Source organism: Mytilus californianus, unplaced genomic scaffold, assembly GCF_021869535.1.
Source record: "Mytilus californianus isolate M0D057914Y unplaced genomic scaffold, xbMytCali1.0.p SCAF_1, whole genome shotgun sequence".
NCBI classification, from domain to species: domain Eukaryota; kingdom Metazoa; phylum Mollusca; class Bivalvia; order Mytilida; family Mytilidae; genus Mytilus; species Mytilus californianus.
In genome coordinates, this window is record NW_026262581.1 from 102,468,326 (window position 1) to 102,485,544 (window position 17,219).

At 32.4% G+C, this 17,219-nt stretch overlaps 1 protein-coding gene across 5 annotated transcripts in view; it reads right to left on the reverse strand.

The window, feature by feature from the left end:
• The window catches only part of LOC127728279 (regulator of G-protein signaling 17-like), a 61,276-nt gene that overhangs the window by 13,810 nt on the left and 30,247 nt on the right, over positions 1-17,219 (reverse strand). For 4 of the 5 annotated variants that reach the window (XM_052235606.1, XM_052235587.1, XM_052235596.1 and 1 more), the window contains one exon: positions 12,148-12,329. In XM_052235606.1, the coding sequence (XP_052091566.1) occupies positions 12,148-12,329 (182 nt within the window). The remainder of the gene's footprint in view (positions 1-12,147; positions 12,330-17,219) is intronic. The other variant, XM_052235615.1, reaches the window with a different exon arrangement.

Below are 17,219 nucleotides of genomic sequence, written 5' to 3' on the forward strand. Positions count from 1 at the left end.
CGATTCAATGATACGGACCATTAGTAACTTTTATTAATTAAGTTGGCTAAATCAGCCACAATTAATGCAAGACTCATTCTTTTAGTAAAATACATTTAGTTTGTTTCAATACACACAAATCATTCAGCACTTTAATAAAAGGTTCATTTTCTTTTTACCACGTGAGTATCTAATTTAAACTAATAATTCCCATTGTTCGAGTTTTACGGACTGAATTTATAAGGAATGACGTCAGAATGAAAGCAATCATAAATTTCCAACCAACACCTAATTTTCCCTAACACAGCCCTATTATGTAAGCATAAAATATATATCTTGTCATCAATTTGTAAAAAAATCGAAACCTCAGAAGAGAGTTTTGTCTAACCTAATCACGAAGTATTGATTAATTTACCGGAAGTGTTTAGAGAATGAATGGCGGAATCGATCGCCTTACTATAATGTTGGATTTCTAACTGTAATATATTTTGGTGATCAATTACGCCAGAATGGATCAGGTCCATATAACCAATTGAAAGAAATAATATTTGATTGTGCAAACAATCCTTGCAAAAGACTCTTTAACATATGTTTTGGAGTGGGAGCCAGATTTTAACAATATTTTGTTTAATCAATGATAAATTCTTTGGTAATAAGTATTATACAAAGGTAGTATGGCAGAGTCATCTTAAATCTCATTGTCAAATGTATAAGTAGACAAACAAGGGAGTAAAAATAATGGAAAACGAAAGAACTCTAGTATTGAAGGTATGGTAGACATCAGCTATGCAAACTGTCTAGTATTGAAGGTATGGTAGACATCAGCTATGCAAACTGTCTAGTATTGAAGGTATGGTAGACATCAGCTATGCAAACTGTCTAGTATTGAAGGTATGGTAGACATCAGCTATGCAAACTGTCTAGTATTGAAGGTATGGTAGACATCAGCTATGCAAACTGTCTAGTATTGAAGGCCAAACCTAGATAACGTTCAAACCATTACTCAAACCCAGCTTGACAATGAGCAACTAGCATTTATAACACTGGAAATATTTTCAAGACGAAACAGCGAGACATCGTTAAGATCAAGCAATTTGTGTTGACCACCGTAAAACATTGAGTTTATCTTTTCTTAATCAAAACTACTTTGGCAAAACTGTTTTGATGAAGAATTGGTGTTGCAAAAAATTAAAATAAGTTTTTCGGTTCCATCGCTCAAATATTCAAGATAACATTTCTAGAGAAATTTAAAACCACCAGTGAAAACTAAAGCCAAAACTAACACATATGAATACATCATCTGTTTTCATCGACATGTCGTATATATCAATAACAATGATATATGGGATAAACTTCAAAGCATGCTCTAAATCCACACATTGTGATCATACATGCAAGTGCTATACTTAAGTTGAACTGTCTGTGGTATATTTATACCCGTTTACAATTATCATGTTAAACTAATGGGATCCATACCATGTATGACCTTTAATTTTATAAACAAGACGTTAATAATACATTTACAGCATGACTTTGGTAAGCGTCAGCTTTTCTAGTAACCCTTCAGAAACAGCAATTAGTACACATCAGTATACATTTAAGAATCTATTAGGAATTTGACTACCCGGTAATATAATCATGATGTTCACCATTCAAGATATGCTCCAGATTATAATTAGACAAATGAAATATTTGTTGGAAAATAAAATAATTGAAAGTAAGAATATGCTAAAATTTAAACGTTCCACACACCATTCAAACTATACAATGTACTCCACGAACTACACATTTTATTTCAATTTCAACGCAAAATGAACGAACCCACAATTTAAACAAACAACTAATGTCATTTGCAGGGAGGAACAGAACAGTCCCGCTTCAACTCTACTGTTTATGACATAGACTATATTTTTCCTGTTTCAGAAATATAATAAGATATTCAATGACGGTGATCTATAACGTTCAATCACTAAGACATAACGCCTCCTACATTAAGTCACACATTTGACAATGCATAATACGGATGAATTACATAGAACTAGGTGAGTATATTTTTTTTTCGATTGTATAGGCACATAGCAAAGCACAATACAATACAACCAGAAAGGACATCAAGAAGTCAACAAAGGCATTTCAACAAAACACCATTATTCATCTTTTTAATCATTTTCTCCAAAATATCAAAAAGAGAGGCGAAAGATACCAAAGGAATATTCAAACTCATAAGTCGAAAATAAACTGACAACGCCATGACCACAAGACAAACAACAGCATACAAAATGTCAGACAGGTAAATATTACTACTTACATTGCTGTAGGTTGCTTTATTAAACATGCAGTTTACAAATTTCAGGTTTTATTACATCATCTACCACCAATACGGAATAACTTACAAGTACGACAAAACGGCAAATTCTTTTAAATCTAACTATTCATTATTTGTCTGTAATTATTAACATATACTTGTTACCTATTCTTAACCTAACCAGTTGACCAATTATCAGTTTTGATTAATTAGTATTATTAAAGCCGTATCACACGCAATTACCCTTCTGGAGTACCCTTTATCACCTCCATCTAAAATAGGAGTTATAGCTGCCGAGGGTTAAGATTTGTGCGTTTATAAAGATGTTTCCGTTTTTGTCCGTATATATGTCGTGTGACCTTTGGTTGTATCGTTTGTGTATTGTCCTATCGCCTACAAAACTTCTCCAAATGCAGCAAGTCCGATAAATTCTACTTACTATCTATGACAGCACTTCAATGTTTACATAAATTGTTGAAATATGCAATTAATTGTTTCAAGTTTGTCTTCATTGTTTCCTTTCCTAAATTATTAATAAAGAAAATAATCAAACTAACCTCGAATCTTGGAATTTTTCGTCCATTCTCGATAATAGTAAAATTTTGAATAAGCATGACTAACATGCTTCATCAGTTATATCCTTGACCAATGCAAGGCGTGAGAAAAACAAATAAATATATTCAATGTAGACGCAATTGAACTCCTACAAGATGTTAGTTAAACAGGTTCTTTGTGGTAATTTCAAAACAAAAGATAAATCAATAAACAGCATATTCACCTCCATAATTCTTAAACACTGATGTCTTACGCAATAAAGAGAGTGTCTTTGAGGAAATTCTTAAAAAGGCTAAACTCGGTTGTTATATAAGGTTGTTTATTAATGATTATATTACTGGGAGTATGTTTATTTCTGAAAGGCTGGTATTTCAAGGGTCCTTCCTGTCTCCTGTATTTGAAGGTATTCGTACTAGACTTTGGGGAACAAACATATAACCGAGAGTTTCCCGGATATATTAAATCAGACTACCAAAACGTTTCACCTTTAAGCAGGGTCCAGACAGTACCAGGCCTGGCTTAAACTACTTCAAAAAAAACTTATATATACAATTGTATATCTCAAAAACAGTGTTTATAGAAAAAGATAAGGGTCCATCGGATTGAATGAAAATAACAATTTATAAATGTGCGTCTTCTGGATTTACCTTCTTCAGAAACGCTCTAAGCTTATCATTTGAAAGCCAGTGGTGTATTTTAAATACGTAAAATATTAGGAGCTATGTTACCAAAAAGAGATTTAAAAGAAAAGCCAGATATAACTTATTTCAACTTTGACTGCGGAAGTTGAAAACCTTAGTTTCTGAAAAATTCTTTATTTATCAACGGGTAATTTAAGAAAAGTATGTTATAAATCATACTTATAATAGAATTTGGCATTTCAAAAAAAAACATTAACATAAATACATTTACAATTTTAAAGCAATAGAATTGTTAATATTTAGCATTTTTCGATATTAAAAAAAAAAGATTACTACACGTCAATTTTCCCGGTTTTATTTGTTTCATTATGATATATTTTTATCCAGGACACATGACGTGACAAAACACATTTTGTGGTTTCAAACAATACCTTATTTGATGTTTAGATAACCAAAAATACAAGTGGCAAACTGTGAAACTGTCATTTCTTGGGTTTTCATTAACACATTTTGTTCAATGTACGTAAAACGTAACAGTGATCTTAATTTTCCGTTTAAATGTCGGTGATACTGTTCAACAGTAGTATTGTTTAAAGCAACTAGTTGTAGCTCTACAATGATAAGCTTCGGAACAAAGTGGAAGCATGTCTATCCACTAGCTATTAATATATCATTGATTTGTTTTTATCTTGGTAGAACTCCCAGGTTACCTCAGGTATAGAAATATGAACAAGTGGACTCCCGTCTGACGGAAGGACTTGTGCTTATGGGGCATCCGATCGGCTTTGTGGAATGCACCAGTGCGAAGCTACATACAGTCGAAAGTCGGACGTTAAATCCGATGCTTCCTGTTTGGAGAGTAACCTTCACCTTTAATAACATAGTAGAAGGGTTGTTGCTAGGCTTATTTTTTCCCTATCCATTATACCCTCCTATTCAAATGTAAATTAAATAATATGCCTTTCATTACCTACCACACACTTTCCAGCACTGACTAATTTGATGTATGTATAGTTTAGTTTGTAGACCCGAATATGCTTGAAATATTTCCCACTTGACGTAAGGCAAACAAGAACTAACACGTGTGATATATTTGTGACAGGAACTTCAGCAAAGAATAATGATCTATCCAGAATGTTATCATTGTTTATTTACTAATCAAATTTCTTTCTTTTGTGGCTGGAAAAGTTCCTCATTTTAAAAGTTACGACTAAGCTTCCTTTGATTTCTTTCACAATTCAGTGTTTTTACAAAAATTGAAGTAGCATAGCTTGAAGTGTGCACTTTGAAGCCCTGGTAATAGTTATGTCATATTCAATTGTAAAATATTAAATTGCAAATGCTTTAAAATTTCTTAAAACTGTATATTTTATATATTTTGGACACATGTTATCATTAATTCAAAAATTAAAAAGGAAAGGCTTCCTCAAGCAATGCAAATTGATATCGGAAGTACATTTATTCAGTTAGCAAAATTTCTGCTAGCAAGCAACCTCCAATAAAAAATATTGTGCGCGAAGACGAAGCACATTCCACAAATTTATTTGACTTCATAACAAAATATCCTAAATCTCCCGTAAAAAACGTAGTTTTATGGACTGAACATTTTTTTTAAATTTCATGGTTGTCTGTACAAATGATGATTTTTTTTTCTTAAAGTATATAATTCATTTCTTAACTATTTCTGAAAAAAAAATTTCAGTTGCATGCATCTCTTTTCGTCTATCTAATAAAAAAATGGCGTCTATCTAATAGAAACAAACTGAGGTTTGCATTGTTAATACCTAACAGTTGATAAGTATAAGAACAATTATAAATGAACAAAGAAAACGAAAAACTTACCGTTTAGATGAAAACCATATGTCCATTCTGAACAAAATGGGTTTGAATGCTGAATTGATACATCATGATATGAATGAAATTGACATTTTCTTTCATCTTATATAATTATTAGTCCTGTCTATTTTTAGATGACAGTCCTATCTATTAACACCTTATCAGTGAAACAACGAAGTCCATTGATGCTATTCTTACTTCATTACATACAAACAATCGTGTCATATAACCTTTTTTGGCTTAAAAGAAAATTTATGACATATTCATGCCGATATATTCAAATATATATATACATGTTTACTAGAACTCCGTTTCCTGGGCAACTGTTAAAAACAAAAAACATTGTTTCATGTACTGAATTAATGGAATCCGAATTGAAAATAAGCAAATGAACATTGTGTTTTGAATTTTCTGAGATCATTAATAATTTATGTTTATCCAGGTGACCGGAGTTTGACCATTTCAGAAGCAAGGTCAAATGTGATGTAACATCGCCAGTTAATGCACACAGTGTGGATTTCCTAGTATATTTAGAACTGCTCCGATGGAATGTTTTCTTACTGGACAAAATCTAATTGATGTATGACTAAAACAAATACTGAAGTATCTACATGGTGTATTAAAGTAAATGTGATTAAAGTTGTAAAATTCTTATTTACAAGACTGTGTCACATATATTCTTGACATTAAAATGCAGTTTTAAATTGAAATAGCTCCTAGATAGGTGTCCCTATAAGTCTAATTTTGGTATATGTTGTTCACTGGCCAGCTATCTTTAAACCGTGTCTTAAATATCCAATAACACCAATAGAACATATTTCATATCCAATCAAAATTGTTGATTCTTTATGAATTAAGGTTGGACATTTGCCACCGGACGTTAAGCAGCCACCCAGCATCATAAACATCATCATCAACAACAACATATTTCCACTGGTTCCTCATTGATAAAAAATTTGGAGATCTATGAATTTACGCCAATTTATAGTTGTCTGATTGAAGGTGAAAAAATCTCAGATGTGCTTAAATTGGCAACCTACATTAGCGCGAATTTGAATTTTGACAGGTATTACATTTGTGCGAACAAAATGGTATAACGATCGCGTGAATAAACCTAATCCAACAAAAACACGAACTTTACTGAAATTTTGTTAAAATTTATTATAGTGATAAATATATTGAAGTCTTTATTTCTTTTATTCAAACATTAAATAGCACTACATGTATGTAAAAGCAAAGTCTTGAATAAAACACTAAAAGTATGTATATATATATTACATGGAAAGGAGCATTTTAAGTATGTAAACCAAACTCTGGAACATGTTCTCGATAGGAACAATCTATATGTCAGTACTTGTCTGACCAAGCCATTTATGATAACATGGGCGTGAAATTTTCCCTGTTTGAAATTAAAAAAAATGTTTAATGATGACCAAATGTTGTCCTCGTCTCGGTGAGAATGTTGTTACTTTTCAATAGGTAAATTTCACGCAAACGTAATGAGGTTCGTCGCACATTCGTGGAAAACTTTTTGCGCAAACGTAACGCGCCGATATAAATACGTTTTTTACAGAAAGTTTACAATGTTTGGTTCTTTGACGACAAGATCTTTTTGGATTTTGATAATTTACATCCAATAGTGATAGGATTTTAAACGTTAAAGACAGCTACAGTTCGAAGTACATTTCTTGATAACTCAGGTTTGCATTATCCAATCTAACACATTTTAACATTTTGTTTTGTCCGGCAAAGATAAGCTTAATTTTAATTTAATAAAGCAGCTTCATACAATGAATAATTCTGCATTTTAAAATGTTCTCTAACTTAAAAATGGAACAGTTTAATATCTCCACACATGCTTCATGTAGTATGTGTTCCCTAACTTAAAATGGCACCGTTTAATATCTCCACACATGCTACATGTAGAGTGCAAGTGGTGTAAATCAATTAATTGCAATGACATGATATTTTATGTTTGTAATAGATTGAATAACAATACTAAACTAAAACAGTTATTAATCACAGCTAATTACAAAAACATTCAAAAACTTCAGGTCTACATGAATAACTGATATTTATTTTTCGTTTAACAGGTTCTTTCTGTCTATAAGATTTTTTAAGATGAAACAGAAAACTATTAAATTATTCACTAATCATACTTTAAGGGCGATAACTCCGCAGAAGTCAATCGATTGCTTCGGTCATATTTATATTGTTTAGATTTTGTTTTGGTGATCAGTTTTGCTGTTTACATTTTTTTCTATCAAGTATACGGCTTTTAAGATTTAATGTAACAGGCATAAACGCTAAAATTAGCCTATTTACAATAACTGAAAACCGATTACTTCTACAACCCTGTCAACTACATAGAAAGTCATGAGAATATTCTTCCCCATTGGTCCATTTTCTCTTGAATCTTGGTGAACATTGCATTTATCATTTAATTGTTGTTATCCTGAGCAAAACGATATCCATAAATTTCAGTCTAGACTTAGCTGATATTGCTTAAACTTTTTTTCCAAAATATTGGATTGGATTTGGGCAACAAGGTAAATCTGAAAAAAAAAATGTGTTCCTCTTTCAAGCTAGATATTTGATGTAATTCTTCAAAATTGATAAAGCTTTTTTTTTACTAAAGCAGCATCATCCGCCATAAGTTTGTTATATAAATGAATCAAAATATCAAGTTCAAAAACCGAAATGTTGACGCCAGCACGAATGCAAGAATCGACTAATTTCATTCTGTAGTATACAACTTCAAACTTCGGCTAATAAAAACTAAATTAAAAGTATAACAAAACAAAACAAAATAATACAAATAAGCAAAGAAAGAAGACTTACTTACAATAGTTGATAAGACATTTTTTTCTCGCTTGTTCTAATTGATAAATAGAGCTGAAAACGATTTAATTTATTTCATAAATTTTAAAAAATATCGCTTCGAGGTTTTATAGTTTACCCACGTGTGATTTCTGTTTATACATTGCTGCACCTATGACATGGAATATTCCAATGTTATTGAGGCGTACAACTGACCGTATATGACAATCGATTATTTCCTATGACTTGTACTTATGGTTGTACGTACCGATTACCATGCTTACGATGAAATGTATGTGTTTTTTTCTGTAAACAAGAATATAGTCCTATTTTCATATTTTGTAAGCATATTCTAAATCTATAATCACAGAATTTGGAAAATTCCAAATAAGATGCCAAAGCATTATCCTATATATGGACATATTCATTGACAGTTGTGACGCGTTTTCAGAATCTATTTTGGATACACATCTTAGTTTACAACATACCTCAAGAGGATTAAACGTTTCAACGAAATCAATTATTAAAAATATCTATGAGAATTAAAGCTATAACTGAATGTCCAAATGAAGCGGATTAAAGCAACTATAGGTCATAGTATGGCCTTCAACAATGAACAAAACCCATACCGAAAAAAATAGTATAGCACTGATATCTGAGAGGCTTATATCTTATGAATTTTTGATGGATGCTTTAGATAGATTTTTAACACCTTTTGATTTTCTAATTCGTGGGGCCCAAAAAGTGGCCTTATCGTACGTTCTTCTTTCTTTTGATTTTCTGAGTATTTTCCATAAGCTTCAAAGGCACAAATGAGTATCTATCCGATCAGTGCGAAATAAGAATTCTTCATAGCTCTCAATCATTATATTTGAAGTGACTTGGTCTTAAATTTCAATTAAGAAAACAAATATTTAAAGTATAATATTGCCTTTAAAGGCCATATGCATATTTTTATCTAATCATATACTATAGAGAAATCATATATTTATGAATGATCGTCCATACAATATAACTGGTATTTTTGTTCATATTAGTCAAACAATAATAATGAGGAAAAATATGATTCCCATATGATTTAGAGTGACATCGTTATCTTATTGTATGCTATCTGATCAGTATTAATTGAGGATTCTTTATAAGGGGATTCTCAATCGTCATTCCTGTAAACTTTGAAAGAGTTTGGCTTTGTTCTTACCAAGGAAAAGAAATTTAAACATTTTAAATCCGACTTTTTAAAGTCAAGAACGACTTCTATTGACCAGATAATTTGCCTGATCCGGATAACAAGAATTATTTTTTTCTCTTTATATAAAAAAAGTAAGCTGCAGATCATCCATGTAGTTTTTCTGAAAAAATTTTCAGACATATTCAAGATTTTATAAAAAGGTCAAACAGATTTCTAGTACCTTCATAAGTGTTATTGATACTGGCACGGACGATCATCGTCATCAAAACCTAAGGCATCATCACAGAAAAATATGATTTGCCTCTTTTTCTTTTCTTCTTTTTATTAATAGTTCGTATACTATCTAATGAATTTGTTCGTTTTACTGTGTATTGTTATATGGAGAAGACTTCATGAGTATTATTTACTTATTTCGCATTCATTTGGGGGGGGGGGGGGGTTGACGACAATATTTTCTATAAGAAAAGGAGTTACAATTTGAGCTTTGTTAACCTATTTGAAGATCTTAACTTGTTGATCAGTTTTGCTTATATATTTTCTCTTTATATTTTATAAATTTTGCCCAATACATAAAAAGGGCAAAACTTGTCATCTAGGGGCTATAACTCCTATACGGAGTCAACTGACATTTTCGAACTAATGACTGATCATTTTTAATGGTTACAGTTTTTTTATTAACTATATATAGATTTTGCAAAAAATGCAAAAAATAGTTTTAAAAAATCGTCGTTTACGGGCAATAACTCCTATAAGGAGTTGACCCACGATATCTGCCTTTTAAATTGTCCTGATGATCATTTTTGCTATTCTAAGTATCTCAAAAACGCCAATAACTCCTATAAGGATTCGATCAACAATATTAGATTTTTGACAAATTTGACAACTCTAACTAAATTTTACCAAAGCTATAGGGATCTCTTATTCAAGCATTGTTCTTCTTACGAATTTGAAAATAGATCAAAGACTCAAATGGCCGGGTTGCACAGAATCTTTCTTAAGCAATGGAGAATGCTCTATAATGAACATTTAAATATTTGAAAAATGACTTTCTTAAGTCTGGAAAAATGAGAAAAAAATCTCTACAAACAATTCCATTATAGCCTGGGCACACCTTCAACATGCATATGTGCATTCTTCCGGTGAAGTTTCAGGAATCTGGGTCAAAAACAGGATGAGTTCATTGCATACAAATTGAACCTCTTTCATAATTTTTACTGAAAAATGATTAAGTTACCAAGTCTGGAAAAAAAAGAAGAACATATTCCTAAAACAATTCCGTACTAGCAGGTGAACAACTTCAATATATGTGCAATCTTCCTGTGAAGTTTCAGGGATCTGGCTTACAAACTGTACACAAATAAGGTAACCACTTTTCCACGCCCGCCCGCCCATCCGCTTGCCCAACATCACTATAATATAAGCCGGTTTTGGACATCGTCCACGGCCAATAAAAGCCGTATTTCGCATGCATATTTTCTTTTATAGCGGTATTTTATTTGAAACAATAGTGTGTTTAAATATTCCAAGCGGCCTATATTAAATTATTAGAAGGCATCACTTCTATATCTGCAGGTAAAGTACTTTATGTCTGTCAGAAGTCATGAATTTCCTCAGTGTTCAGCATCGCTTTTTTGTTACTATTCATTATCTTATCTCCTGTCTCGATATATTAGAAAGCTGGCAAATATTTGTATAGACCATATCTGGTCAAACATGTCGATATAACGTATCTTTCAATTATTTGTTAAATCTGGGGGCGAGCAGAAGCTCTAACCAATGAGCAACCCCTGAGGTGAGTAAAAATTTAATACTTAAAGCATGACTGTGGACCATAATAGGAAACGTGTGTGGGATGCGTACGTTGAAGATCCCTCTTGTAAATTTCAAATGAGAATATAGGCGAATGTGGATGCTACAAAAGTCCAAACATTTTGTTTCTACTTAACTCTATATATATTTTCAGGAAGCTGTTATAATTATTCATTTTTTTCGGGTCCCATACCTCATCCGTTTTAACCTTTTTTATATAATTTTCACCACTTCTATATAGTCTTTTTGTCTTGAATGGGCTTAATACACAAACAATCTTACCATAACGATCAGTGGCAAATATATCAGATAAACACTTGTGATATGATCATTCTTAGTTGTGAAATTAATGATATCAATGATATCTGTGACTTAAAAGAAGGATGAGGTACCATAATTTCTTTTAATAAAAAATATTACATGTTCAATTTCGCATACTTTCGTTTCTTTTCTTGCTATTTGTTCTAAAGTTGTGCAAAAAGTTCACACCCTGATATTTAAAATTTCTATTTGTTGAATTTAAAAAATTATAATTGTTACTTCAAAACTTTATAACTTTCATAGGATTATTATGTACAGCTTACTAATTACTTATCTGTTGTTTTTTTTTTTTTTTGCTCAAAAAAAAGATAGTCACCATGTGCAAATTCAAAAAATGCATTTCAAAATTTAATTTGTGTTGTCAGATATTTGATTTAAACTGGACGGGATGATAGTTTAAACAAATTACAACATCGAGCCACCAAAAGGAAAAATCGTTAAAACAATGGAACACGAGTTAGGACCATCAATTTGATTTCGCATAAAAAAAGTTTAATTTAGTAGTCCATAATTTTATTAAAAGGCTGTAACAAACAAAATATGCATGTCATGCCAGATGTGTTCTAAAAAGTAGGAAATACTTTAAACACAGGAAACGATACCTGTCTGGGTAAGATAATTAAAACATAAAAACTGATGGTCCCAGCAACGTGAATTAAACAAATGGTGACTAAGAAGAGACATGCATTCACCATGAACAAGTACAACAACAGCACCAACAAAAGCAGCAAGCTCTGGTCCCACGGTCACCGGCCTGTGCTGGGGAAGATGGAGGTGAATCGTTGACTGCACCATGGCCACTACTCCGGTTATTTCGCATTCTTACATCGTTTTCATTTGACGTCGATGATTGTCTTCGTAACACCGAAGTCATCTGAAAATAAAATTATAAAAATATGTTGAATAAGAAATGACAATCATGAATTTTTTAAATATTTATCCTCATCAACAACAATTTTTATTGACAGAATGTGACAAATGTTGTAATAAGTTCTTACAGTACATTCGTAATAAATGTAAGTCTAACATATTTAGCAAGGATACAACAGTCACAGTTTAGTCTGCTTCATAGTCTTTACTTACACATGGAAATAGGCAATGAGGGTCGCGTGAGAACTAAAAAAAAAAACAACATTACGGCAAAAGAAATTAATTTAATGTTTCTATTGTGAACTTTCCTTCTCTGTACAACAGTAGTCCGACCTGTATATGGAGTGTGTGTGTATATATATATATATATATATATATATATATATATATATAAACAAGTCTAAATTTAAAACAACGTTCAAACCTATGATTGCGTTGGATAAAAACCGCAATTTTTATACGTGTGCATACAAAACAAATTTCTTGGTAGAGGGGTCTAAATACAGCACAAACAACATTTTCCAAAAGTCCAAATGAGTGAAAAGGTATATTTTAACAAAACGCATTTGACTAGCAGGTCGAACAACTGATGTTCTTAAACCCTGCTGACTGCCATTGGCGATTGCCAAATAAACGGATCACCGATGTAATAAATGGATCTTAATTATAAATTTAATACTAAACAGAAAACAATAAACTTGCGGAAAAGATGGTATACCGCAAACAAAAGGTGCAAAGGTTTTTGTACACCATATCCGGATTTCGACAATTAATGTCTCTTCAGTGATGTTAGGAATCGAAACGGTATTTGGAAGGCCATATAATGTACCTCAATTTAGGATAGACTCTTAAATTTTGAAAGAGTCAAAATAGGATGAACGGATCATATAAACCCGAAGGCAAATATAATACAAGCCCGAACGAAAAAATATAAACAAGTCTAAATTGAAAACAACGTTCAAACCTATGATTGCGTTGGATAAAAACCGCAATTTTTATACGTGTGCATGCAAAACAAATTTCTTGGTAGAGGGGTCTAAATACAGCACAAACAACATTTTCCAAAAGTCCAAATGAGTGAAAAAGTATATTTTAACAAAACGCATTTGACTAGCAGGTCGAACAACTGATGTTCTTAAACCCTGCTGACTGCCATTGGCGATTGCCAAATAAACGGATCACCGATGTAATAAATGGATCTTAATTATAAATTTAATACTAAACAGAAAACAATAAACTTGCGGAAAAGATGGTATACCGCAAACAAAAGGTGCAAAGGTTTTTGTACACCATATCCGGATTTCGACAATTAATGTCTCTTCAGTGATGTTAGGAATCGAAACGGTATTTGGAAGGCCATATAATGTACCTCAATTTAGGATAGACTCTTAAATTTTGAAAGAGTCAAAATAGGATGAACGGATCATACAAACCCGAAGGCAAATATAATACAAGCCCAAACGAAAAAATATAAACAAGTCTAAATTGAAAACAACGTTCAAACCTATGATTGCGTTGGATAAAAACCGCAATTTTTATACGTGTGCATGCAAAACAAATTTCTTGGTAGAGGGGTCTAAATACAGCACAAACAACATTTTCCAAAAGTCCAAATGAGTGAAAAAGTATATTTTAACAAAACGCATTTGACTAGCAGGTCGAACAACTGATGTTCTTAAACCCTGCTGACTGCCATTGGCGATTGCCAAATAAACGGATCACCGATGTAATAAATGGATCTTAATTATAAATTTAATACTAAACAGAAAACAATAAACTTGCGGAAAAGATGGTATACCGCAAACAAAAGGTGCAAAGGTTTTTGTACACCATATCCGGATTTCGACAATTAATGTCTCTTCAGTGATGTTAGGAATCGAAACGGTATTTGGAAGGCCATATAATGTACCTCAATTTAGGATAGACTCTTAAATTTTGAAAGAGTCAAAATAGGATGAACGGATCATATAAACCCGAAGGCAAATATAATACAAGCCCAAACGAAAAAATATAAACAAGTCTAAATTGAAAACAACGTTCAAACCTATGATTGCGTTGGATAAAAACCGCAATTTTTATACGTGTGCATGCAAAACAAATTTCTTGGTAGAGGGGTCTAAATACAGCACAAACAACATTTTCCAAAAGTCCAAATGAGTGAAAAAGTATATTTTAACAAAACGCATTTGACTAGCAGGTCGAACAACTGATGTTCTTAAACCCTGCTGACTGCCATTGGCGATTGCCAAATAAACGGATCACCGATGTAATAAATGGATCTTAATTATAAATTTAATACTAAACAGAAAACAATAAACTTGCGGAAAAGATGGTATACCGCAAACAAAAGGTGCAAAGGTTTTTGTACACCATATCCGGATTTCGACAATTAATGTCTCTTCAGTGATGTTAGGAATCGAAACGGTATTTGGAAGGCCATATAATGTACCTCAATTTAGGATAGACTCTTAAATTTTGAAAGAGTCAAAATAGGATGAACGGATCATATAAACCCGAAGGCAAATATAATACAAGCCCAAACGAAAAAATATAAACAAGTCTAAATTGAAAACAACGTTCAAACCTATGATTGCGTTGGATAAAAACCGCAATTTTTATACGTGTGCATGCAAAACAAATTTCTTGGTAGAGGGGTCTAAATACAGCACAAACAACATTTTCCAAAAGTCCAAATGAGTGAAAAAGTATATTTTAACAAAACGCATTTGACTAGCAGGTCGAACAACTGATGTTCTTAAACCCTGCTGACTGCCATTGGCGATTGCCAAATAAACGGATCACCGATGTAATAAATGGATCTTAATTATAAATTTAATACTAAACAGAAAACAATAAACTTGCGGAAAAGATGGTATACCGCAAACAAAAGGTGCAAAGGTTTTTGTACATATATATATATAGTGCCTAGAAATCACCACAAGAATGTTAGAGTAAATATCATTCTTTACTTCCTCAACAACAGGGGATGGAACCTATACTTTTCCCTCTAACTTCTATGGCAACACCGCCTAGCATTGCGCTACCGCCTTATCCTCACCTGCAAAAATCAGCGTTCGTGTCTATCCTAGTGTATAACGTATCCCAGAGCTTGCGTTTCAAATGATAACTTCCTGATAGATGGTAGCTATTTACAAAGAAACTATTTAAACAAGAATTTTTAAATGATGAGGTCGTGGTCATCTCTTCGAAATTTTGACTGATGCAATCATGATTTGGTTGACGTTATGGAATGCCATTGTCACAGATGACCATGAATAAGTGTACAACCCCGTCCTATGGAACGCCACAGCTGTCTTATGTGGAACTCTGATATTACTTTATGTTGTTTTATTATTACTTGATGATGTTTTGATATAACTCAATATGGAATAGTCATTACTTAATGATATTTCGATATTACACGATATGGTTTCGTATTGACTTGATATAGTTTTGTCATTACTCAATATGGTTTTGTCATAACTCGATGTGGTTTCACCATTATTTAATGTGGTTGTGTCATTAATCAATGTGGTTTTAACATTACTTGATGTGAATGTGACTTAACGTTATGTAGTTGTTTCATTACATGATGTGGTTTTGTTATTTTGTAATGATGATTTGCCTATTCTTTATATGATTTTAACATTACGTAATGATGTTTCAAAATTTGACAATTTTACACTACATGATGTGTTTGTTTCATTATTTGATGTGGTCCTGTCATTCTTTGATGTGGTTATCCCATTACTTGATGAGGTAAAATCACGTGACCAATTCGGAAAAACCTGTTCTATTTTTAGATAGATTTCCATGTTGTATGTGCCTTGGATGAGTGTGGCCATCCATCGAATTATAGTTCGGGTTACTGTTTGAGTTAAACTTTGAGTTAGTCTTCGATTTCGAATTCAAGTCGTATTAGAATTAAAGTTTTAGTTAGCATTGAGTTTCGAGTTGGACTTCGAGTTTGAGTCACATTTAAAGGTAGAGTTTTAGTTACAACATTAAATTTGAGTCACTTTTTGAGGTAGAGTTTGAGTAAGATTCGAATTTAAGTCTCATTTAGATTAATTATGATTATGAGTTGAAATTCGAGCTATCTTATATGAGTTCGTAATTAAATTTTCTATCGCGGAACAAGGACTTTTGCTCGGGCTTCCGAAAAGAGGGCTCCGGGGTATGCGTACAAAAGATAAACAATGTTACAGTATACAAAACGCAACATGAAGTTGAAATAAAGCTAGATGTGGTGTGATTGACAATGGGACAACTATCCAACAGAGTTTCAATGCAGTGGATGTAAGAAATCATATATAGGCAACCGTACAGCCTTCAACACTCCGTATAGTCAGCTACAAAAGGCCACCATGCACCATGTGAAAAAATTCAAACGAAAAAACAAATGGTCTTATTTATAAATAAACAATTTACAACAACAAAAAATGACACACATTTATACAACGACAACAATTGAACTTCATGCTCCTGACTTGGGGCAGGTACATAAAGAAAGTGCACGTGGCGGAGTTTAACATGTATGTGAGCGCTAAATCCTAACCTTACATCGGACTGTTACAGTTGTGTAACAGCACAACACGAGGCAAAAATGTAAACTTGACAAAGTGATGCCCCCGCACTCAACTCATTTAACCGCTTCTACCCCAAAAATGACAAAAAAAAGTTCAATTATCTCCCAAAAGAGCAAAAGATAATAAAAATAAAAACCCTGACCACGTGCATACCTTCAATATATGTACAAACAGCCAGCAGAGTGAAAACTTCCTAGCATTAAAACTGTAGGAGGAGTTATCTGGAAATGCTCTTCTTATGCAAGTAAATTTCCCAAAAATTTACAAAGTTCAACTATCTCCCAAAAGAGCAAATATAAATAAAC